General features: G+C 43.4%; 1 protein-coding gene across 3 annotated transcripts in view; it reads right to left on the reverse strand.

The window, feature by feature from the left end:
• BDP1 (BDP1 general transcription factor IIIB subunit) overlaps positions 1-26,251 on the reverse strand; it is a 48,315-nt gene extending 22,064 nt beyond the window's left edge. For 2 of the 3 annotated variants that reach the window (XM_069962830.1, XM_069962827.1), the window contains exons 1-18: positions 25,902-26,251; positions 17,318-17,900; positions 16,229-16,338; positions 15,904-15,966; positions 15,543-15,677; positions 15,162-15,292; positions 14,967-15,061; positions 13,979-14,033; positions 12,402-12,533; positions 11,686-11,943; positions 11,101-11,253; positions 9,719-9,890; positions 8,246-8,387; positions 2,048-2,121; positions 1,863-1,971; positions 1,652-1,722; positions 1,226-1,454; positions 166-332 (exon numbers count right to left, since the gene is read on the reverse strand). In XM_069962830.1, the coding sequence (XP_069818931.1) occupies positions 166-332; positions 1,226-1,454; positions 1,652-1,722; positions 1,863-1,971; positions 2,048-2,121; positions 8,246-8,387; positions 9,719-9,890; positions 11,101-11,253; positions 11,686-11,943; positions 12,402-12,533; positions 13,979-14,033; positions 14,967-15,061; positions 15,162-15,292; positions 15,543-15,677; positions 15,904-15,966; positions 16,229-16,338; positions 17,318-17,900; positions 25,902-26,131 (2,909 nt within the window). In that variant the 5' untranslated portion in view covers positions 26,132-26,251. The remainder of the gene's footprint in view (positions 1-165; positions 333-1,225; positions 1,455-1,651; positions 1,723-1,862; positions 1,972-2,047; positions 2,122-8,245; positions 8,388-9,718; positions 9,891-11,100; positions 11,254-11,685; positions 11,944-12,401; positions 12,534-13,978; positions 14,034-14,966; positions 15,062-15,161; positions 15,293-15,542; positions 15,678-15,903; positions 15,967-16,228; positions 16,339-17,317; positions 17,901-25,901) is intronic. The other variant, XM_069962828.1, reaches the window with a different exon arrangement.
• Positions 26,252-26,704: the final 453 nt, after the last annotated feature.

Consider the following 26,704-nt stretch of genomic DNA (forward strand, 5'->3'; position numbering starts at 1 on the left):
TGATTTACATTAGACACAGGCTCCTATATTAAACTACCCTCATTACATACAGCGGGCAGATGAAGCCAACTAGCAGCCCTACGCTATAGGCAAAGTGGCTGTATCACCCGACACCTGATCTAGGTCCATACCATTCTATTATGCAGCGTCTCTACAGACTCTTACCTGGCATCTCCTTTTTCACGGTCTTGCTGTACAGTGCTGGGTTCCTCTGTTTGTGACAGGTCAGACTCAGATCCCACATCTTTCTTAACAGGGGAAGAAACTTGAACAGAAAAGGAGCTGTCTTGTCTGCACTTATCTAGTGCTGAAACCTCAGCTTCTCTGTTAGGCTTAAAAAAAAAAAAAACTTAACACAATTAAAATCTTTCAGTTTCACTTATTGTTGAAATCTGCCCTGATTTATACTTGGACTAAGACCGGATACAATCTTAGGCCATGTTCACATGGCGTATACCAGCGGCGATTCTGTGACCTCACCGGGTCACAGAACGGCCGGTGTTACTGAAGATCATGCCGGCTGGTACTGCAGTACCAGCCAGATGACCCTCATTTCTGTTATAATGGGATGCGGACACACCCAAGTGAAACCACATCCCAATTCACCGCTGCAGACAATGGAGCGTGTGGCCAGAGCAGAACGCTCCATTGTGTGAACTGACATGTCCTTGCGGCCGCTATTCAATGCGCTATTTGTGTGGCTAAATGGAATCCCGGACGGAGCGTATACTATGTGTAGCCGGGATTCCATTCATTCCAATACAATGTATGTTTAGCATAAATCACGGCCCTAGTTGCACACTACAACAACGGCAGTGATTTATGCTAAACATTCGTTGAGTGAACATGGCCTTAAAGTGCATCTGTCAGCTGCCTATCAGGTTTCAAACTGCTAACACTGTTAGATAGCTGTTAGGGCAAGGAGACACATGGTACCTTTCATATATCCATTTGTGCTTCCACAACTTATGAAAATGCTTTTATTCTCCTGTGCACTAATTCAAAGAGGTTTTCCCAAACGCCTGCATTGTTTATTATTACAAATGGCTGTGACGCTTCAACATTTAAAAAGGCATTACTTCACGAAGTTGCCCTTTTGGGGATATCCTACACAATGCAGCTACTACATGATGTAGTCTTCTGCTTCTTCTGCATTATATTATAAGGGAAGCATTATAGTGTTTATGGTATTAGACTTGTTTTTTGACATGACTACATCACTTACATTTTTAGCGTCTTTATTCTTGTCCTGTGTGCAGACATCAGACACATCAGCAAATTTCTCAGTTCCTTCCATTGGGACGTCCTTAGAATCAGTAATGTCAAGATTTTCTCTTCTAGCTGATGTTCTTGCTGGCAAATTGGGCTTCGGCCTCTGCAGCCGCCCTCTCCCTGGTAATGTAGGCTTTATAGAGGACTCCTTTTCCCCATTATGTAGAGAAGAATCCTCCGCTCTGTTATCAAATAAAACATCAGTATATGACACAACAACATATACCAGAAGCTGCTTCTGGATTGAACAACCTACAGGCCCAAAATTGTAGGCAAAATGTGGTCCTCTGATGATATGGCAAATAATGGATGCCAGGGCAAGTGTCTGTATCATGCAAGTTATATCATACACTTATCATATTCTTTTTTTTTTACTTACGTTGCTGCTTCATCCATTTGCTTCTGTTGGTCCACGCTCAAGCTTTCTTTATTGGCTATTCTCATATCACTCTAAAAATACAATTAAAAAATCAACTGTATCAACAGAATAATCGAGTAAAGCAAAATGTATGTTAGGCAATACACAATGCTATCAAATATAAAAAAAAACATCCATATATTTTTATTATACCTATTACAGTTTAAAGTACCTTCTCAACATCCATGTCATGGACCTGCTCTTTTCCATCACTCTGCTCCTCAGTGGCCCTTGATAAGTTTGTAGCAGGTTGCGCTTGGTGTCCTTGAGGCGTCTTTTGTCTGTCAGAATAAATAAGGTAGATTAGGTCTCAAGAACACAAAATGTAAAGAGTAGATATGATGAGCAGTGACTCACTGATCCTTAGGTTCCAAATCCTGTTCATCAAGTTCCCCAATTTCTGTATCTAATGCTTCATCTGATGTATCAAGCTGCAGAAGAATAAACATTATCACTGTTTCTGCCAGTCAGACATGACATAAAAAGTCATCAGTGATCTTATGTACAAGGCACAGGGATAGTTCAGCCACCTCAGCTGGAGATTTTTGATAGTCTTCCATACTCATTGGGTGCAAATTAGCATTTGCAGTAAGTCTTAGAGACTACCTTATATATATAGGGGCCACCCTGGTGTTTCCCTATTATGGTCCCAATGCTCGCAACAGAGTGAGGACCTAAGGGGTTACGTATCAGGGTGGTTTGGTGTTCTCCCCACTGGGAGGTACCCCTTGGCAACAGGCTTCCTTCTCTACAGAGAAGGATATCTGGCTATTACCGTGTTTTGACACTCGCAACTGAGGCTCCACAGACTCCATTGTAGTGAGGTTTAACAGGTTTTATTCTGGTACATTCTCCATACAGTAAAACTCCAACATCAATAAAACATCACTGAGAACAATGCTGAAATGCTTCCTGACTAGTGATGAGCGAGCATGCTCGTCCGAGCTTGGTACTCGTTTGAGTATTAAGGTACTCGATGGCACTCGTTACTCGGACGAGCATCTCGCGATACTCGAGAAAATCTCATCATCAGTTTCCTGTAAGTTTGGGCGCTATTTCTCAGCCAATAAACATGCAGGAAACCCTTTTGTACATCCTGCGATCACGTGTGACCCATACATGTCGATAGCAGCGATTGGTTGGCCAGATCAGATGACCCTGCCATATAAAAAGCGCAGGCGGCAGTGCTCGGCTCACATGTATGCTGAAAGAGATTAGGGACAAAGCTGCTGCTGGTCAGGGAGAGTGTCAGTGTAGGATTTAGCGTTCCAGTAGGCAGGGAATTCTAGCAATACAAACAAACAGCCCATTTAAGGCCTTCAAATAGTTTTTTAATAATATTACTACAGACTGCTGGCTGGGACTTGCAGTGCTGCTACCACGATTTTACCAGCACACTGTGGTGATCGGCTGCTGGCAGAAAGGGGACATTAGGTGTTGCACACAGACCCCTAAGAAGTGCTCAGTGTACTCTTTTTTGATTTTGTGGCTGGTGGTGCTGCTGTACTACATTGTATTGCTGGGATGTGTAGTACACCTGCATAGAACTTCACTGCTCATTATAAGGGGGTGTCACAGAGTGTGTATAGGTGCAGCCACTACCAGATTGTATCCCATAGCCCCCCAAAACTAGTGGGACCACAAGTATTTTTCCTTTTTTCTGTATTTCATACCCAAGGCCTATCTAAGTGCACAACGGCTTGCACAGGGTAAAGGGTGTGTCACAGAGTGTGTATAGGTGCAGCCACTACCGGATTGTATCCCACAGCCCCCCAAAACTAGTGGGACCACAAGTATTTTTCCTGATTTCTGTATTTTATACGCAAGGCATATATAAGTTCCATACTGTGCAGTGTCCATAAAATGGGTGAACCCCAGGGGTAAGGGTCGAAGGACGAGCACAAGGGCGTGGTGTTCCAAGCAATGCAGTTGGCAGAGGCCGTGGTTCAGGGCAGGGTGACACAGCAGCACCTGTTGAGGAGGGAGCAGTGGCACACCGCAGACGTCCACTCCCTAGCTTCTTTGCCCAGACTGATATTGAAACCGCAGCAGTGTGAACAGGTGATCACGTGGATAGCGGATAATGTGTCCAGTAACTTATCCACCATCCAGTCTTCCACGCAGTCCACCCACGCTACCCAAGGGAGTGGAACCCTTGCTCTATTAGCTCAGCCTCCTTCCCCACAGCCTAGCCCCTCCAGGTAAAGAAGGGATTCAGATCCACCACCATGCTCCCATGAACTCTTTTCTGGACCCTTCCCTGAGTCAGAGCAACCGGAGCAGTCGATCTGTCCCGATGCCCAAACTATGCAGCTCACGCAGTCAGTGGGTGATGAGAGTGGGGACTTGCAAGCGGGGTTCGAAGAGGTGTCTGATGATGACCATGAGACCCGGTTGTCAGACAGTGAGGTTGTTGCCATGGATGTAACTCAAAGTGAGGAGGAATGTGAGGAATTGGAGGAAGAACTGGTGAATGAGGACGAGGTGACTGACCCGAGCTGGGTGGATAAGCCAAGTGAAGACCGTGCTTCTGAGGGGGAGGCAACTTCACCCGCAGGACCGGTTGTAAGAGAAAGAGGGGTGGGCAGAGGGAGAAGCAGGGGCAGAGCGAGTAGATCAGTAACTGTTTCACGGAGTCAAACTCCCACGGCCAGGGCTAGATGTTTCCAAGTGTGGAGGTTTTTTAAAGAAAGTGCGGATGACCGGCGGCCTGTAGTGTGCAACGTGTGCCACGCCAGGATTAGCAGGGGAGCCACCACTACCACCCTAACCACTACCAGCATGCGCAGGCATATGAGTGCTAAACACCCCACTCAGTGAAACCAAGGCCGTTCAGTGACTAAGTCACACCCCTGCTCCTTCCCGTGTCACGTGCTGGCTCTGTCAGTCCCCCCGCCCAGGCCCCAGGCACGAGCGCACCCCTTCACCTCCACTCTGCTCCACACCCTCCAGCAAGGTGTCCAAGCGCAGCGTTCAACTGTCCCTGCAGCAGACCTTTGAACGGAAGCGCAAATCCACTGCCACTCACCCGCATGAACAAGCCCTAAATGTGCACATAGGCAAACTGCTGAGCTTGGAGATGCTGCCCTATCGGCTGGTAGAGACAGAGGCTTTTAGGAACCTCATGGCGGTGGCTGTCCCTCGGTACTCTGTCCCCAGCCGCCACTACTTTTCACGGTGTGCCGTCCCAGTCCTACACCAGCACATGTCGGATAACTACGCGGTCAGCGACAAGGTCCACCGAATCAAACACGTGGACAAGTGCTGGCGGGCAGGGACACTATATCTCCCTGAGTCATGTTGGTGGAGGCTGGGACAGGGTCTGACCCTAGTTCCGCTCATGTGCTGTCCACACCGAGGATTGCAGGGCCTAGCTCGGTCGCGGTCTCTCATTAGTTGTACACCTCTTTCTCCTCCTCTCTATTACCCTCCACGAGCATGTCGCCTCCATTTCGTAGCGCTAGCTGCATCAGCAGTGCGGTAGGTAAACGCCAACAAGCGATGTTGAAACTGAAGAGCTTAGGTGACAAGAGGCATACGGCCCAGGAGCTGTTGCAGGGCATCATGGCGCAGTTATATTTTCGGCTCGCGCCTTGGAGCCTCAAACCAGGCATGGTTGTGTGTGACAACGGGCGGAACCTGGTGGCGGCTCTGCAACCTCACACATGTACCATGCCTGGCCCATGTGTTCAACCTAGTGGTGCAGCGGTTCCTTAAGACCTACCCCAATTTGGCTGACTTGTTCACCAAGGTGCGGCGCTTCTGTGCGCATTTCCGCAAGTCAACCACAGATGCTGCCATCCTTAGGGCAGTGCAAAGGCGCTTGCAAATGCCAACTCACAGACTGCTGTGCGACGTGCCCACGAAGTGGAATTCCACCTTCCAGATGGTAGCCAGGGTTTACCAGCAACGCAGAGCCATTGTGGAATGGCAGATGTCAACCTCAGTAAGAAGCGGTAGTCAGGTCAGTCAGCTACCTTAAATCTACAATGTGGAGGGGACGTGGATGTCTGCTATCTGTCAGGTACTGGGCCCCTTTGAGGAGTCAACACAGATGGTCGGCGGCGATGCCGCCATCATCAGCATCACCATCCTGCTGCTGTGTCTGCTTCAAAACTGAAGTCTGACACTTTGCCTCCATCTCAGGAGACGGGTGAAGAACAGCCGCCGCTAGACAGCTAGACCACCCTGACGTCAGTTTCTCACCACAAAGTAGAGGATGAGGAGGATGAAGAAGAGGAGGAAGAGGAGCAGACTGCTGCCGCCACTGAAGAGGGTACCCATGCTCAATCCTTGGTTGTTGAGCGTGTGTGGCCTGAAGAGGAGGAATTGGTGGAGGAGGAGGAAATTGAGGATAGTGAGGAGAGGGAGTTCTTGCGTGTTGGGACCCTGGCGTACATGGCTGACTTTATGTTAGGCTGTCTTTCCCGTGACCCTCGGGTTAAATTTTTTTTTGATAAACACAGATTACTGGGTGTTCACCCTCCTGGACCCTCGGTACAAACAGAACTTTTCCACTCTCATTCCTGCCGAAGAACGCAGTATGAGAGTGAATCAATATCAACAGGCCCTGGTGCAGAAGCTGAAAATGTACTTCCCATCTGACACCACTAGCGCCAGAGGACGTAGTTCTGTGGGCCAAAGAGCGGGGGGAGAGGAGGGGTGGAGCAGGCAGCTTGTCAAATGGCAGGGGAACACTCTCCAAAGTCTTTTACAGTTTCATGGTACCCCAGCAAGACTATGTCAACCGTCCCCAGTCTAGACAGAGTAGGGGGGAAGCCTTCAGGAAGATGGTGAGGGAGTACCTTGCTGACCATACCAACGTCCTTCCCGATCACTCTGCTACCTACAACTACTGGGTTGCAAAGCTGGATACGTGGCCCAAGCTGGCGCTTTACGCCTTGGAGGTGCTGTGCTGCCCTGCCGCTAGAGTGTCGTCAGAGCTGGTCTTCAGTGCAGCTGGTGCCATCATCACTGATAAGCGCACCCGCCTGCCAACTGACAGTGCTGACAAGCTGACGTTTATAAAAATGAACAAAGCCTGGATTTTACCTGAATTCAACTGTCCACCCGAGGAAAGCAGCTCAACATGAAGATTCTTGTTATCTCCTCTCCTCCTCCTCTACCTCCTCTTCCTTCAATTCTCAGCCAACAGCCAAGTCTTCTTCCGCCATCCTGTTTCTGGCCTAATTATTGGGAGGCTCAATTGCTTCCTCACTCCTAATGGTTCTGTGTCCTCACTGCCATGCTCTGACGTTACACTACATCTGCGGAGGAGCGGGACAGGTGTACACTTGATGGTGACTGACAGCTGGCCTAGCCAGTTAGCTGTCAGCACCTGGGTTCGTGTCCACTAGAAATCCCAGCCCCTGGACTCACTCCAATTTTTGGGTGGGCTCACTTGCTTTCTCACTCCCTTTTAATGGTTCTCTGTGTGCTTAATGCCATGCAGTGTCTGGCCTAATTTTTAGGAGGCTCACTTGCTTCCACACTCACTTTTAATGGTCCTCTGTGTGCTCACTGCCATGCTGTGTCTGGTATAATTTTTGGAAGACTCACTGGCTACCGCTTCTACCTTGGTCACTCTGTCCTCACCGCCATGCTGTGTCAGGCAAAATTTTGGGGTGGTTCATCATATGCTACCTCTGTTTTAATGGTTCCCTGTGTTCTCACTGCCATGCTGCGTCAGGCTTTTTTGGGTTTTTGAGTGGTCCATATGGCTACCTCTGTTTTAACCAGGTTGTTGCACAGAATTAGGCATAATGGTGACATTAGGCAGCCTCAGAGGCATGCATACATGCTGCCCCTGCTGTTTCCTGTCTATTTCCGTTGTGTTTCCATCAATTTCTGAGGTTGACAGGTTTTCACACGACCTTCCTTCTACCGAACTTGAGTCTCCTGCAAAAATGCTCGAATCTCCCATTGACTTCAATGGGGTTCGTTACTTGAAACGAGCACTCGAGTATCGGGAAACGAGCACCCGGGCATTTTAGTACTCGCTCATCACTATTCCGGACTTCTTCACATAGGGAGGGTTTGTTTCAGGTACCCGAGTCCAACCAGTCCTATCCTGTAAAGGAGTCTCTCTCCCTGAGGTAAATCCTGATCTGTACTGTTATTTATGGCTTTTCATATAAATCTGACTCTCTGTCAGGGTTTTTACCTCATAACACAACTGCACCTTGTTTATTCCTGTCTTTCTCACACAAAAGAATCCTGCTTCTTGTTACCTCAGAGCACACACCCTGACTGGGTCTCCAAACAAGATCCTTCTGTGCCCCTCTTCTCTTTCCCAGCATGCACAGCACACACCAGCCTGTTATCTCCTTCACTGCAGGACAACTACCAATGTTGTGTGCTGGCAACACTGGGCACTCTCCAACTGCCAGCGGTCATCAACTAACCATTCACAGTATCAGTCAAACTTACCCTGGGCCACATTATTTATATATACATGCACACATATATATATATACATATACATACACGCACACACACACAGTTACATTGGCTTTCGTCAGAAATTTGTTAAAGAAATATTAACTGCATACCTACCATATCAATAGCAGAAGGGCTTGTTCTTTCTTGAGTGATATTCATGGGTACAATTTCACTAAGCAAGCCATTCGGGGCAACCACTGACACATCTGAGGCTTGTGATACAGCTTCATTGACCTCACTTAGGCTCTGCTGCATGCTGAAAAGTGAGAAAAGGCAATTTTTCTTAAAAGGTTGTAAAGTTACTATAACACTATTCATGATAACCCTCATATAGCACCATGGACACATGTGGGTATGCATCCATTCAATCTCCACAGAGATCTGGCAGCTGTTGTCTATAAGGCAAGGAGGACTACTATTTTTAATTTATTATTAGATTTTAAGGCTAGTAAACATTAATTTCTAAGTTCTGGAAACTTCTTCATACTTGATGTAGTTCTCTATCAGGTTTCTGCCACTTGTTTAAAGGGAAACCCAATTAATTACAGTCAAATGATCATTATATGTTTGAGAAAAGTATGATTTTCCCCAGTATTACAGGGAAACTGGTTTTACATTTATTTTGGCCACAAAATAAAAATCTAGCGATTCTATTTTCTGGAAGAAACCAACCATATAGAGGCCCAGACTCAATAAGGTGTCCGAATGGCAAAGTGGAGTCTTGTGCTCAGATATGGCCACAATTCAGGATGAACAAAGTCAATTTAACTGTTCTATGTCTTATCAAGTTACAATATAACAGGAAGAGTCAATTCAACTATTTCTGTCAACTTCTCAAAGTCAAATGACAAAACTGCTTGATCCGGAGCTATATAACTGACGGCCTATCCATAAGACAAGCCATCAATAGTGCCAAATAACTGCAGCCCAGCTCCCAATGAAGTGAATAGTAGCTGGGCTGTTTCAGATATCAGCACTATACAATGAAGAGCACAGGGCTTCTGACCCTAGCATCTTTCTTCTCCTACTGCTCCCTAATACAAAGGATGCCTACATCTCACATTGCTGCTCATATAACATCCAGCATGAAGTAAGACCAGCACAGATCTCCACTGCGTTAACAGTCTCTTCCCAAACAATGGACTCAGAAACCAGAAGCAAAAAATCTAAGAGCTGTCAAAAAACGATCCTTCACTGGTGCCAACCCCAGCCTCACTTGCTTGAAAGGTCTCTAGATGGAAAATGCTTCACTTTACTTAAATACACGCTTTATATTTTATTCTCCTATTAATTCATAAGGCTTCCCAGGAGGTGATAGGTCCAACCCAGTAAAATCCAGCAAAGACTAGATAACTACAGGAACATTAACAAAACCATTATTAAGAGTTAAGATGAAGGAGATAGGGGGTTTTAATGTCAAGCAATATTACGGTGTATTTACACCTCACATTTGTTTCTTGGTATAAGAAGAGCTGACAGTGCTGGTATAGCAGGAAGACAGCACTCAATGTCTCAGCAACACCCTATACATTTCTATGAGAGGCATAGCCTCGGTTTTAACATTATAATCATTAATTGTCAATATACCTAGACAGATCATCAAGTCCTGACTGGTAGTCACTCTCTTCAGTAAAAAGTAGTAGTGAGGTTTCCTCTGCACATGTCGGAGCAACCGATAGAGATAAGAGTTCAGCTTCCCCAGCTTTACAAGACTCATGGTCATCATCAGCCTCAAAATCTTCTGTCATGTCAAAGTCTGCTAGAAGGGAAAAAAGTGGACATTAGTTTATCTTAACTCACATGCCTAGTGACATACATCTACCATGTTGTAAAGTAGCATCATGTTAAGTTTTTGATTACTGTCACTAGTACAGTGCCCAGGTTCTTCTGTAGATGACCATACAACAGCTTAGAGGCTATTCAGGAAAATAAAATATTAGACATTCATCTCCTCGATTTCCCATCAATGTTGCTCTAATGGTGTCTTTGAACCTGCTGCACCCCACTAGCTGGTGACTGACATGTGCTTGCTTGTCCAATAACACAATGGTAACCAGCCTTAGGGCCCTATTCCACCGGACGATTTTTCTTCGCTATGTATTCGCTATTGCGTTCGTATCTATTGCAAACGACCGAATGATGTCTTATTCAATGTGAATGATTTACGATAAAAATAGGTCCAGGTCTTATAAAGCGATCAACGATTTCTCGTTCGGTCGTTAATCGTTAACTGCATTTCAACCGAACGATTATCGTTTAGATTTGGACGATTTAACAATAATCTGAACCATAATCGTCCAGTAGAATAGGGCCCTTAACCAGTAATTGGCCATGTCAAAAGGTCATCAGAAATCGATGAGTAGCCAGGCACTGTTGGAACAACAGAGGTGGAGGAATGGGCAGGCAAGCCCATTAAAGCAACCAGACTGCTTTAAAAAAACTAACAAAACAAAAAACTAACCTCTTTAAATGGAAACAGCAAGTTAGAAGACTTCTTTAACCTGCTGTTATGATCTATGGGAGCACAGGATGCTGACAATGAAGGGGATTTTCATTAATATGTTAATTAGGAGGTTTAGTGCACTAGGGTGGTACTAGAGCTCTCAGTGCACCGTTCCACCCACACACCCACTGCTTTTTTTATGAATATTCATCCAACACTCTGCAGCATTGTGTGGCCAGGGTTATGTCACCGCAAAGCACCATCTCAGTATTCAGGAGGCTGTACTACTGGGTTTTACATAAAAGTTTCCTTTTAAAGGCAATCACCTATATCTTGCTGCCCTTGCTGTGGACTTCATAACATAGGGACAGACATGTGGTGTAGATTAGTAGCACTTACACCCAGAAAGCAGCTGTGCACCACCTAAAATGACTCCGCTGTCCCTGCTCACCCTATACACATTGCCACAAGCTCTTAAAATGTTACTGTTGCCCAATACTGCTAGAAAACTATATAGCATATTAACCATCATTTTCATCATCTTCCAATTCAGGTTCTTTGTAGTTCGGTTTATTTTTCTGCACTCTTGTCTTCCTTTCTGGGGTCTTCTTAGGACCTTCATCACTATCTCCTGACTGACGGTCAGGTCTGTTGTCTTTATCGCCTCCAGCAGTCTTACCTATAGGTGTTATAAGCAAGTTCACTTAGAGAAGGCAAGGTTGTGCACTACAGTTCTGATAAATTCACAGAACCAAAGTACTTTAAACACATCTCTCTCTTCTATTCTCCAGCCCAATATCACTAGCTTATTCCAGTATACTAAAAGACAAATAAAGAAGATAAGCTGTGCAGTCTCTTACTACAATAAGGAGTAGAAGATATAATTTCTGTGCATCCCTATTTTTCTCACAATAAATTACCTATAAGTGGGCACTATGGGTTTCAAGTAATTCCTATAAATGGGCCCCTACATAAGACCCTACTGCAGACCCATAATAAACAATATGGAAACATCTCTAGAATAGAAAAGCACAGACACCTGTACGTCTATTCGGCTTACGCAGCAAACCAATTATTTTATTTTTCAGATTAAGTAATTGACATGTCTCACTTTTACTAGTCTTTTTTTTCGTTTTCTGTGTAATCTCATCATCCTGCGACTCGTGATTTTCCTCTTCTGGCTCCTTTGTACTATCTTTCTTCTTCTTGGCCCTCTTCTTCTTGACAGGGACAGGATCAGTGACCCCTGAACATTTATCAGCATCTAGAGATCTCTTGTTCTCCTTCTCGGCTGTTCCAGCATCCACTCCTTCCTCTTCTGATATGATGGACTCCTCATCACAAAGGCTTTGTTCTGCAGCAGCTTTGTCTGAGTTACACAAATCAAATATATTTGTATATTTAAGGAGGCCATCTGGTGAGCAGAAAAAGTCCTAGCTGTTTCACTCCCTCCCTCTGGCTGTCTCAAAAGTATACATCCAATATAAAAGAAGATGGTTTCTGATGATCAACCCCATAAATATATACCCTTTAAAACTGAAATAAAAATCTAGATAACTAATCTGCCCAACTCAACAACATAAAATTATAACAGCACATTTATAAAGAAGCCGCCATTACTTCAGCCAACTGCAAAGCCAATACACAGCAGAGCTATCCAATACTGATAATTCCACTGCAGCGGACCCAGGTATAGTCATTCCATTCACAGATTTATTGCAGAGATTGTGCAACTTTCCCATTTATCCCATTTCCCATTTATTAAGCAAAAAAAGACTTGCTAAGATGAATGGAAATGTAAGTTAACTATAGAGAAAAAGCCAATACCTTTTTGCTTCTTGCGTGGCTTGGTATTAGTTTTTCTTGGCTGTTTGCTCGTACTTTTCTTTTTCTTCCCTGCTTCAAGAGCCTTCTCCAGAAGCTGGGCAAAAAACTCAAAATCAAAGTCTTTCTTCTCCCCTGATAAATAGTTAACAAAATAGTTTAGTTGGTAAAGGATGGTGAAATTATCACACAGCAATATAGTCACCATAACAATTACTAATAAGCACTTTATTCACTTCCATGCATGTTTTAGGCAACACTTACTGAATTGCTAGCAGGCTGACATCAGGCATCACCCCAATTACTATGGTTTCACGTGGAGACGTCCTATTCACACAATACCCATTGGTATGTCCTGATAAATATTTTCGGTCATTGTGCTTATGTGTACCCAACTTCTGAACACAAGTAACTTACAAGAACAACAAAACTATCTTGTACTGAATCAAATAACCTATACACAAAGCAGAATACTAAAAAACTGCAAAAAGTAAAGTTTCATCTATAGAACAAGGATGCACTACCAAGGAATGTAGTGAATACTTTGAATAATACTAGAACACCTGCCAAGATACAAGATTAAAGGGGTTGTCTAGTGAAAATCGTTTTCTTTCAAATCAACTGGTGTCGGAAAGTTAAATAGATTTGTAATTTACTTCAATTCAAAAATCTGAAGCCTTCCCACACTTATTAGCTGCTGTATGTCCTGCTGGAATCTGTTTTATTTTCAGTCTGATACAGGGCTCTCTGCTGCCACCTCTGTCCATGTCAGAAACTGTCCAGAGTAGTAGCAAATCCCCATAGAAAATCTCTCCAGCTCTGGACAGATCCTGACATGGACAGAGGTGGCAGCAGAGAGCACTGTGTCAGACTGAAAAGAATACACCACTTCCTGCAGGACATACAGCAGCTGATAAGTACTGGGAGACATAAGATTTTTAAATAGAAGTAAATTACAATCTATATAACTTTCTGAAATCAGTTGATTTGAAAGAAAAAGATTATCACTTGGGTACCCCTTTAATAGAGTGCAAGAGACTGAAAATGAATCAAGTTGTTAGTGCACATGCCGCAGGTGCTGCCATTACCTATATAAAGCATTCAAAAGCAACCCCTGTTAAAACTTTTGTTAAATGACAGGGAGACGTTAACACATCACAGAGACTTGTTTTGATCAGTTGGAGTGTTCAGACCCTCACTGATTAGAACGTGCAGGAAGACACGCTTGGCTTGCTGCACTTACCTTCCGGTTGCACTAGACTGATCAGTCTCTGTAGCTAATCTAGTGCAACTGGATGAAGATTGCAGAGAGCTTGTCTGAAAGGTGTGTGAGGGTCTGAATACTCAGACCCCAACTCATTACAACTTTTGGCATGTCAAAAGTTTTGGTAAATGACAAGGTGACAGGGATAGCATAATAATACTAATAATAATAATACTAATAATATTTTTTATTTATATAGCGCCAACAGATTCCACAGCACTTTACAATTCTATATAAATAGTTCTCATTTCATATAAGTAACACAACAAGCTACCATTTATAAAAAAAAATTACAGATAATAGAAAAATCACTTACTAAAAGCCTTGTCTATCCTCCATCCATTCACTCGTTCCTCCTTCTTAAATTTGTTCTATAAAAAGGTGAAAATAATAATAATATAGAACTAATTTGCCTTCATAAAATATATGTATATATATATACATATATATATATACACATACATATTATATTATATAAAATATAATACAGCACATTTATAAAGAAGCCAGCATTACTTCAACCAACCCACAAAGCCAATACACATAAGAGCTATCCAATACTGTGCATTCCACTGCAGCGGAGTCCGGATATATTCATTCCATTCACAGATTTATTGCAGAGATTCTGCAACTTTACCATACATCTGAATAAACTTGCAGAAAAACTACAACAATCAATCAGCGGATCGTTGTCTCTATTACATGAATCGACCTGATTTGGCAGATTATTGCTCCGTGTAATAGGGCTCCTAAAGGGAATCGTTCAGCTCTAGATCACGCTTCGAGGTCAAGGAAGCAGTGCCGAGCTGCAGGATGCATGCCCGCTTTTTCCCTAACCCTCCCTGTCCTGATTGGTTGATGTACACAGTTCAGTGCAAAAAGACACCAAAAGGAGGGGTGTGGGAGGAAGGAGGTTTGCACGCTGCAGCTCAGCTCTGCCACCTTGACTTGATCTCTCAGCATGACCAAGAGCTGACAGATTACCTTTAAACATTTTAAAGAGGTTGCCCAGGCTTACAAACACAAGGCTGCTTTCTTCCAGGAAAAGCACCATTCTTGTCCTCAATTTTGGTGTTGTTGTGCAGCTTAGTTCCATTGAGCTGTATTGTAATACCACACACAACCACACACAACCTGGGGACAGGGGTGGTGAAAAAAAAGTTTTGTTCTAAACCTGGATAAGAGCTTTATGGAGTTGTTTTATGGAGTTGGGGGTCATCTCTATAAGGAGGGCTGCTAATGGCCACTGCTTCTACTTTTCTGGCAGGGAGCAGAGATAAATTAAGTGGAAAATTGCTACTCACCTTAATCTCTATTCTCTCTCTGTGAGGGAAAAGTTGGCCAATCATTGAAAAGTCTGTTCCCACCATACTGATGGCCAAGAAGAACATCTCAGTTTCTAAGGGAAAAAAATTACAAACACCACATTAGGTCAGAAATGATGTAACTATATGCACTGAATACTAGGGGATAGCTGCAGGATCAGTTAGTACATGGACCTTGTTCAGACCACGGCTTGGAGTAACTGCTCTTCCGAAAACTAGAATATGTTGTTGTGGAACCTCGTTCAAAGATGGGGTCATTCCCTTCAACAATCGGTGCTTTATTTCTGGACACTTCCACGGTCAAACTAAAATTCAATGGAAAAAGTAAGGAACGTTTAATAATGCTATTACGATTATATGTATGGAACCAGATCTGTGGAAGAGAAGAACACAGCACTTGAGTATTTTTACCCCCAAGTGTCAGCCATGAGCTGGTTTCACCCACGGTGTTTAGTCATGCACCAGTGTAGAAGGTATTAATAAATTATAACTATCAATTCATAAAATAAGGACCAAAGTAAACTCCACTTTCTAATATATCCCATAATAGCTTACCTCTCCTCATCAAGAATAATGGAGCCATCCTCCGCCACCTTCACACGAGGAGCCAATAACTGGCTCTGGTCTTCCTCCTCCTCATCATCATCATCATTAATATCATCCTCTTCAGCAGTGTTTTTCCCTCCCAGCCTAAAAGTTAAGGACATAATAAACATATAAAACTAGAGTACACATATTTTAGAGCTTGGGGCAAAGATTCTCTTGAAACCTATAAAACAGACATTATATTAGAGATATTAAATTATTGAATTTGCTCCACATTTACCGTGCAGATCCTCCACACTGACATCTACCCAACCAATACTGCAAGGAAAACCACACTGCAATGATGAATAAAAAGTTTGCCAACACTCACCCAGTAGGCTGAGACTCCACAGTAAAAGACTTTTCACTACTTTTAGTTTCTTCAAGTGAAGACCTTGAAAAACACATGAAGGCAAAGAGGTTAGTCTAGTATCAAGAAAGGTAGAACTCCTCAATTTCACAGGTATAATCAGATATGAGATGTGGGATGCCGCTGCAGTCAGAAGCTGTGGCGGCTGGATGACAGCACAGCAGGAGCTCCAAGGGACCAAGGCAGGGAGGTGGGCTATGGGTTTTTTGCACCAGCAAAATAGATATGTTTTAGTATCCAGATAACCTCTTTAAAATGTAGAAATTACAAGCTGTAACAGACCTACCTCATTGGGTTATTTATCGGAATGTAGTGTATGAAGTCTCTCATTGTCATCTTGGATCTTTCTGGCTCTTCTACTGAGTTTATAACAGGATGTTTTGCCCTCCAAGCTCTCTATAGTACAGAACACAAGATATCCTGAATTACAAAAAACTGAACGCCTGCATGAATGGATACTAAGCATATGTTTTACAGGATTTGCTGCTATTATAAACGACAGTCAACAATGCTTTTCAATACGATTAAAGGAATAGGCCCTATATAACTGTGGGAGACAAAAGGATCAATACCGAGGAGCTCCCCGCAGTCAGACCTTCACTGACCAGACATACATCCCCTAGTCTACAGATAGCAATGTATGTTGGTAAACCCCTTTAAGGCTTCATTTACATCACATATTTAGGTATACCAATGTATAATCCCTGTGACTAAAGGCCCTTTTACAGCAAGTGATTATCAGCCTTACAGACGATAATTGCTTGGTGTAATAGCTAGTGTTAAAAGGCAACAATCAGCCGACATGCACTCTTACCTGCTCACTGTCGGTACGTGTGATAGCGCAGGCAGCGAGCGGGGAACAAGCAGCAAGTGCTAATCTGACAGGTCAGCGCTCGCTTGCTCCTCCAGATGTGCCCGTGTAATAGGGGCTTAACAGACAGAAAGAGGTTTACGTTTGGGTATGTTATCTGAACATTTAGTAGTCGCTAGATCACTACCATTAGTCTATTATAGGAATTTTCACTTCTGTACATTAAAATCCACAGGACCCGAAATTGAACATTCTCTGACATATGTTTAACATATGAAGTCTATGGGCACATAAATGTATACAGAACACTAAATGAGTGCCATAGTCTAAGATGTACTATTTGTCCCATCATCCTTCATGAGGCTACTGCTCCTTTGTGTCCCACTAATATCTAAGCTGACAGTGGCCACTAGTAGGACTGATAAGTAATGAGCTCCTACTGAGCAGATGCGAGATATCGAAGATGACCCCTTATTGTCATCATGTATATTCAGCTTCATAGGTTTTAGGAAGATAGGTGACACTAGGTGCACTTTAGGCTCACAAGGCCTCAGGGGCTCTCACCCGTTCTTTGTGTAACTCCTCTTTCAGCAAGTCGCGCAGTTTTTTCTGCCGTTTTAGTCGCTCCTTCTCCAGATTACTGGTGATAAGCTTTTTCGGAGTGGTTTTTTTAACCACTTCAAAGAGTTCATTGCTGAGGGATTTCTGGGAAGGCCTTTCTTTCAGCGGACTGAACTCCTCCTTCAGGCTGCACTCCACAGGTTTTACAGGACTAATGTCTTGTTTCAGGACAGACTTCTTATATGGTGAAAACTGGGGAACTTGGGGTATAGGAGTCCTTTTTTCAGGTAAAGTTACATGTTGTACTTGAGGGACAGTAAGAGGCACCTGTGATTTCTGAGGACTCAGCACCTTGCTCTTCTCAGGTAATGGCCCCTCAATCTTACACGGGGCAGCACTGATGGGCTGCGCTGAAGGGATGTCCGCTTGTGAAGGCTTAAGGGGCGGAACGGAGGCAGGGGCAGAATTTGAAACTCTTGGTTTTGCCAGGTTAGGCAGAGTAGAGATCCTCTTCCGTCTTTGGACTGGAGCAGGAGTGGTCTTGCTTGGTTGCGGTTCATTGCTGACTGCTGCGGTTGCTTCAAAACTATTTTAAAAAAAAAAAAGTTACATAGACAATGAAGATTTATTTTCCTTTCTATATCACTAAAAGTCCTATTACACTAATCGATTATTGTCCGTATTTGGCTGGTGTAATAGGCAATGTTAAAAGGCAATGATCAGCCGGCATGCGCAATGTATATATAAAAGAAGTGAAGCATTTTGTTCCTCAGAATTAGAATAACATAGCAGTTTCTTGCAATAACAGCGCCACACCTGTTGTCAGGTTGTGTGTGGTATTACAACATGGCTCCACTCACTTCATTCAAATTGAGATGCAATACAACACACAAACTGAGGACACAAGTAGCTCTGTTTCTGGAAAAAAAAACAAGCCATGTTTTTCCTCTAAAATTGGATAACCCCTTTAAAGTAGTATGGTGGTACCGAGTGTAATAGAGGCTTCTGTCCAGTACTACTACAGTGTATACAAGAGTACGCAGTAAACCACAATGAACACAACAGTAATCCATGTGTCCCGTTCACAGAGCTGACTTGTTTACCCGTTACTATATAGAGAATTAGCTGTCACTATGTGACACATGGTTCAGGAATGGTGACAAAGATAAAGGAAAACCATGTAAATACATCACATGCAATAATCTGAAGTGATGCAACCAAATGAAAGACTTCTAAACTCTTACTTCTCAGATTACAAATCTATACAGTATCCACATATAGAGGATCCTGCCAGAACAACCAAAGGTCCTGCATGACTCATTAAGTAATGTATGTGTCACGTTTAAAAGACCAGCATGACGGCACAAAACCCTCACAGCATCTGACTCAATATACAGCTCTAAAAGATGCTCAAAAATTCATATTTATGTAAGCCGCCATGTTGGGAGCGGACAAATTAACCCCTTAATGACCAACCAGTTTATGGCAGCCGGTGCAGGTCGCTAGTCTGTAACTATAATATATATGGGATGGTTTGGGGGTCTCAGGGTTCCCATGATCAAAGAATTACTGTATCTATTATCAACACTTCTTTCAAAAGCTTCCTGACTATGGCACAAAGGGGGGTGGGGGCAAAAGGGTTAAACCTGAACAGGGGGATCCGCTTGCCCTAACCCTTGAGTATGCTATAGTTTATGGTTTCAGTAACATTTCATCCCCAGAGAATCCCTCTAAGCTCATTTTACTAGAAACTTCAATAGATTATCCATGCATCATATTCCTCCACATGCAGCAGGCGCAGAACATGGCGTACACAGTGACATGGTCTCTTTCAGCACACCAGTTATACTGAGCAAGAATACGACAACGCTCACCATACGCAACTATCTTCAACAAAACCGAATATATATATGACCAGATGCTGTGTGTCCCTGACAATATGCCCACTTTAAGGCCCTAGTCACACATCTATACTATACGGTCTGTGCATGGACTGTATACTACAATCTGGACCACAGAACTCCCTGCAGTATCATACATTATGATGCTGAGAACTCTAAAGGAGTTAAATCTTTGAGCTACTGTACTGACACAGCTGTGTCAGTACAGCAGCGCAGAGATCTAAGAGTTTCGGAGCTCCCGGCATCATAATGTATAACACTGCAGAGAGTTCTGTGGTCCGGTCTGTAATATAAATATATATATATATATATATATATATATATAATTAGAAAATCCGCAGCACACCGAGGTCGTGAGGATTCGTGATTTATTGATTCATAAGTGCAGCAATCCAACAGACGCAACGTTTCGGTGATCACATATCACCATTTTCAAGCGTGTCTTGTGAAACATTCAAAAGCTTTTTAAAGCAGTACAAACAGTGTGATTGGTTAACAATGATTGGTAAAAAATAAATTACACGTGTGCAGAAATTCATTAGAAAGTGTCCATATACTGCCCTCTTTAGGGCGTGTAACTTCATATTGGTGGTCTTAGGTCACGAGGGCCGATTCTTGTTACGCCCACTGTGATGCGTGCATAATTAGTGGAAGTCCGTGATAGAGTCCGTGCATCACACATAGGTGAATAATAAAAACAGTGACCACTTGAAGAAAAGGGTGATGAGTCACCACAAATAATCGTTATGAACAGAAATAATATACTTTTGGATCCGGGCTCACCACCTTCTCCATTGCCTGTAGACGTCATGTCAGATCAACCATCGCGTCCTGCATTGTCATGACGACCGGAGCGTACTGCAGCCAGGAGCTCCACATGTGCAGCTTACTGTGACTATCTTTAAACACGGCCCGGGGACACCGCGGTCCAATTAAGGATCGCTGTACACCCACGTCTCCAGGAATCCGGTCACTTACCCGGTTAAGGGGAGGATCTCTTCATCCCAGAGACAAGGCCAGTGTTGCGGACCCCTCCGGGTCCATATTGGGAAAACGCATCAATGCCGCCTTGTGTGGATAGCTCCAAAACGTGACCTATTTTGCTCCACAGGTTCGCGAAAATAAAGGTGAACGTCCATGTCATCAGGTTCCAGAAGGTGTAGGTGAGTCCTGTCCTCCAGTAAAAGATTCAATTCTAAAGAAACAACAGAAGAAGGTAAGTATTAAATAAATTGATACAATGTTTCACTTAAGCTTACTCCGCATCAAAAAGTGAAGAAATAGGGCAAGTGGATTAGTCACTCATTTTAACATTTCATTTTTGATTTTATATTCAACATTCAAGCCTTGTGGGGTCAAGGCTTTTAATTTGTAGATCCATTCAAGTTCTCTCTTTTTCAAGAGCATGTGTCTATTGCCTCCATATTTCAGAGGTGGTACTTTGTCAATCACCATAACCTTTAGATCACTTTCTTTATGGTTCATGTCTACACAGTGTTTAGAGACTGGTAAATCTAGTCTCTTTTTTCTCACAGAGTATCGATGTTGCCCAAAACGTGTCCTTAAATCATGTGTGGTCTCCCCTACATAAATCTTTTTACAGGGACACCAGATGACATAAATTATCCAGTCAGTTGTACATGTGAGAAAATGTCTAATTTTATAATTACACTGAGTCTCAGGATGTATAAAGTGAGTCCCCTTGACTAGTTGTCTACATGTAACACAGCCAACACAGGGAAAGCACCCCACCTTGGGGGTAGTGAGGAATGTTTGTAAAGTATCCTTTTTCTTTGAGACATCTGATTTAACTAATCTATCACGTATGTTTTGATTGCGTCTGTATGAAAGTAAAGGTGGAATTTGAAATTCATTAATGTTTGGATATGAATCCCTTAAAATACGCCAGTGTTTTTGTATAATGCGGCCAACATGAGGGGAGCAATCGGTATATGTTGAGATAAATGGCAAACGTTTACTCAAATGTGTCGATGTTGTCTTAGGTTGTAATAGTACGTCCCTAGGGGTATCTATCACTTTTTTTCTGCAGTCTTGCAGCAGATTAGCAGGATATCCCCTATTAAGAAAGTCAGATGTCATCTTCTGGAGTGCGGGTACAAGTTTATCATTATCGTCAATGATGCGTCGTGCTCTCAACATTTGACTGTGTGGCAAGGATCTTACCATTCTTCTGGGGTGACAACTAGAAAAATGTAGAGTAGTGTTAGAATCAGTGGGTTTTTTGTAAATATCAGTACTTAATTTGTTCCCTGTTCGTGTTATCATGACATCCAAATATTGCATTTCAGTCTCAGAGTAGTTGACAGTAAATCTGATTGTTGTGTCAATAGTATTTAAATATGTGACAAATGTCAGCAGTTCATCGACCCCTCCCCCCCACAGCAGGAACACGTCATCGATGTAACGTCTCCACATCAGAACATTCTGAAAGTGGGGCGCCACATAGATGCTGTGCTCCTCCAAGTGAGCCATGACAATATTAGCGTAGGTCGGCGCGACATTTGCGCCCATCGCCACGCCTCTGGTCTGTAAATAAATCTTATCATTAAAGGAAAAATAATTGTTAGACAAAACTAAAGTTAGTAGTTGCATGATGAAGTCACATTCCTTGTTGTTGAGTGTAAGTTGGTGTAAGGATGAGGCAATGGCTGTTAGACCCATATCTTGTTCAATGGACGTGTATAGGCTTACAATGTCAAGTGTAACCAAAAGAGTTTTTTCAGGCAATTCAATTCCCTTTATCCTATTCAAAAAGTCTGTGGTGTCCTGCAGGTAAGACTTTGCACCTACAGCCAAGGGTCTCAGCACTTTGTCTAGAAAAATAGAGATATTACTCAGAATGGAATTTCTTCCTGAGACAATAGGTCTCCCCGGTGGATTGTTTAAATTTTTATGGATCTTGGGTAGAAAATACAGTAATGGCATTCTAGGATGCTCAACTGTGAGAAAATCTGCCACCTTTTCATCAATGATATTGAGACCAAGTGCTTCCTGCAAGACACCATCAATCTTTTTCTTAATGACAAATTTAGGATCGCAAGACAATTCTCTGTAAACCTCATTGTCCCCTAGTTGTCGATATGCTTCCTCTAGATATTTCTTACGATCCATGACCACGATCCCCCCACCCTTGTCGGCAGGTTTGATAATGAGATCGTGGTCATGGATCAGAGAATTCATACATGCAATGTCGTCACAGGTAAGATTAGGTTGAAATACATGTTCAAAAAAATCTCATTATCAAACCTGCCGACAAGGGTGGGGGGATCGTGGTCATGGATCGTAAGAAATATCTAGAGGAAGCATATCGACAACTAGGGGACAATGAGGTTTACAGAGAATTGTCTTGCGATCCTAAATTTGTCATTAAGAAAAAGATTGATGGTGTCTTGCAGGAAGCACTTGGTCTCAATATCATTGATGAAAAGGTGGCAGATTTTCTCACAGTTGAGCATCCTAGAATGCCATTACTGTATTTTCTACCCAAGATCCATAAAAATTTAAACAATCCACCGGGGAGACCTATTGTCTCAGGAAGAAATTCCATTCTGAGTAATATCTCTATTTTTCTAGACAAAGTGCTGAGACCCTTGGCTGTAGGTGCAAAGTCTTACCTGCAGGACACCACAGACTTTTTGAATAGGATAAAGGGAATTGAATTGCCTGAAAAAACTCTTTTGGTTACACTTGACATTGTAAGCCTATACACGTCCATTGAACAAGATATGGGTCTAACAGCCATTGCCTCATCCTTACACCAACTTACACTCAACAACAAGGAATGTGACTTCATCATGCAACTACTAACTTTAGTTTTGTCTAACAATTATTTTTCCTTTAATGATAAGATTTATTTACAGACCAGAGGCGTGGCGATGGGCGCAAATGTCGCGCCGACCTACGCTAATATTGTCATGGCTCACTTGGAGGAGCACAGCATCTATGTGGCGCCCCACTTTCAGAATGTTCTGATGTGGAGACGTTACATCGATGACGTGTTCCTGCTGTGGGGGGGAGGGGTCGATGAACTGCTGACATTTGTCACATATTTAAATACTATTGACACAACAATCAGATTTACTGTCAACTACTCTGAGACTGAAATGCAATATTTGGATGTCATGATAACACGAACAGGGAACAAATTAAGTACTGATATTTACAAAAAACCCACTGATTCTAACACTACTCTACATTTTTCTAGTTGTCACCCCAGAAGAATGGTAAGATCCTTGCCACACAGTCAAATGTTGAGAGCACGACGCATCATTGACGATAATGATAAACTTGTACCCGCACTCCAGAAGATGACATCTGACTTTCTTAATAGGGGATATCCTGCTAATCTGCTGCAAGACTGCAGAAAAAAAGTGATAGATACCCCTAGGGACGTACTATTACAACCTAAGACAACATCGACACATTTGAGTAAACGTTTGCCATTTATCTCAACATATACCGATTGCTCCCCTCATGTTGGCCGCATTATACAAAAACACTGGCGTATTTTAAGGGATTCATATCCAAACATTAATGAATTTCAAATTCCACCTTTACTTTCATACAGACGCAATCAAAACATACGTGATAGATTAGTTAAATCAGATGTCTCAAAGAAAAAGGATACTTTACAAACATTCCTCACTACCCCCAAGGTGGGGTGCTTTCCCTGTGTTGGCTGTGTTACATGTAGACAACTAGTCAAGGGGACTCACTTTATACATCCTGAGACTCAGTGTAATTATAAAATTAGACATTTTCTCACATGTACAACTGACTGGATAATTTATGTCATCTGGTGTCCCTGTAAAAAGATTTATGTAGGGGAGACCACACATGATTTAAGGACACGTTTTGGGCAACATCGATACTCTGTGAGAAAAAAGAGACTAGATTTACCAGTCTCTAAACACTGTGTAGACATGAACCATAAAGAAAGTGATCTAAAGGTTATGGTGATTGACAAAGTACCACCTCTGAAATATGGAGGCAATAGACACATGCTCTTGAAAAAGAGAGAACTTGAATGGATCTACAAATTAAAAGCCTTGACCCCACAAGGCTTGAATGTTGAATATAAAATCAAAAATGAAATGTTAAAATGAGTGACTAATCCACTTGCCCTATTTCTTCACTTTTTGATGCGGAGTAAGCTTAAGTGAAACATTGTATCAATTTATTTAATACTTACCTTCTTCTGTTGTTTCTTTAGAATTGAATCTTTTACTGGAGGACAGGACTCACCTACACCTTCTGGAACCTGATGACATGGACGTTCACCTTTATTTTCGCGAACCTGTGGAGCAAAATAGGTCACGTTTTGGAGCTATCCACACAAGGCGGCATTGATGCGTTTTCCCAATATGGACCCGGAGGGGTCCGCAACACTGGCCTTGTCTCTGGGATGAAGAGATCCTCCCCTTAACCGGGTAAGTGACCGGATTCCTGGAGACGTGGGTGTACAGCGATCCTTAATTGGACCGCGGTGTCCCCGGGCCGTGTTTAAAGATAGTCACAGTAAGCTGCACATGTGGAGCTCCTGGCTGCAGTACGCTCCGGTCGTCATGACAATGCAGGACGCGATGGTTGATCTGACATGACGTCTACAGGCAATGGAGAAGGTGGTGAGCCCGGATCCAAAAGTATATTATTTCTGTTCATAACGATTATTTGTGGTGACTCATCACCCTTTTCTTCAAGTGGTCACTGTTTTTATTATTCACCTATGTGTGATGCACGGACTCTATCACGGACTTCCACTAATTATGCACGCATCACAGTGGGCGTAACAAGAATCGGCCCTCGTGACCTAAGACCACCAATATGAAGTTACACGCCCTAAAGAGGGCAGTATATGGACACTTTCTAATGAATTTCTGCACACGTGTAATTTATTTTTTACCAATCATTGTTAACCAATCACACTGTTTGTACTGCTTTAAAAAGCTTTTGAATGTTTCACAAGACACGCTTGAAAATGGTGATATGTGATCACCGAAACGTTGCGTCTGTTGGATTGCTGCACTTATGAATCAATAAATCACGAATCCTCACGACCTCGGTGTGCTGCGGATTTTCTAATTATATGTTTGAACGGTCTGAAGTCAGGACCCAGACCGCTGGCACCCATATCTACATTGCTGTGCTGCTCACCTTCTTACTATATATATATATATATATATATATATATATATATAGGATGTGTGACTAGGGACTTAGGCTACACAGAGATCTACCTACAGCCAGTAAGCGCCTTATGGCTACTAGTCAGACGTGACGCTCAATGCTCTCATGTAGCAGGGACAATCTGCTGGTTAGACCACAAGCAGTACACACCGCCATACCTTCCTGAGGGATACATGGCTGTACTCTGGATATTACCCTGTGTTCATACTGTGCAGCACTAGGTCAGCAATCCCCAAGCTGTCCACCTTCAGCTGTTACAGAACTACAACCCCCAGCATGCCCAGGGAGCCCAGCTGTGGTTTACATCAGATGGGGATTACTGCAGGAGATGCCACAGTGTGCTATATAACTTGTGGTAAGAAGAAGGGCTGCTATTGGCTGCCCAGGAGGAGAGGTGTCTGACAGCTAGAAGCCGTAGTGACCTATGACCCCGCCAGACCCCGCACACGTGACTACGGATCGCCACTGAGGACACTCACGGCTCTGCCTTGTTCGCCCCCTGTGGCTGCGCTTCTACCGGGTCCCCCGTGCCAGGCGCCGTACTGCTCTCTGCGGGGCCCGCTGTCTTATCATCCCTTCCGGGATCAGGTACAGGCTCCGCTGGGGGGACGACTCCTCCATCCCGGGCATTGCTTGCTGCCCCCTGCCCAGATGCCCGGCCGCTGGGCCTGACGTTCGGCTTCAAGCTCAGCCGTGGTCTGCGGATCATGGTGAGGCCGGCTCTGCGCTTCTCCTCCTCCTCATCCCGGAGCCGCTCACACACTCACGGCCAGGCTGCGCTCCGCAGCACACGCTCACAGGCCTGTCACGTGGGGCGGAGAAGGGCGTGCAGTGAGGATGGAGAGCTTTCATAATGACGTCACCAACATGCGACTTGTCAGAGCGTCAATTACTGGGCTGAAGGAGCTGCCCGGTGGGAAATAGCTTGCACTATGTGGCAATTAAAAGCGACTTACTGTACATAGAATTTTTATACAATGTATGGAGGGGTTATCCACGATTCGATAAACACTACTGCATTCTTGCAGAAACAGCGCCACTCTTGCCCTCAGCTTGAGTGTGGTACTGCAACTAAGTTCCATGGTGTTGCAGTTGTAATAATAACCCACCAGAGGATAGGTCAGGCAGTTTTTGGTAGAAACCAGCCATGTTTCTCTAATCCCAGATAATCCACATGAATTGATTTTTGGGCTGAGAAGAGGGGATTCAGTTTAATCATAAAATCCCACCCCAATGCACCAATCTAAATATTCAATAAACTGAAGATTTGCTGTAAACGATA

This window comes from Dendropsophus ebraccatus, chromosome 3, assembly GCF_027789765.1.
Source record: "Dendropsophus ebraccatus isolate aDenEbr1 chromosome 3, aDenEbr1.pat, whole genome shotgun sequence".
NCBI classification, from domain to species: Eukaryota; Metazoa; Chordata; class Amphibia; order Anura; family Hylidae; genus Dendropsophus; species Dendropsophus ebraccatus.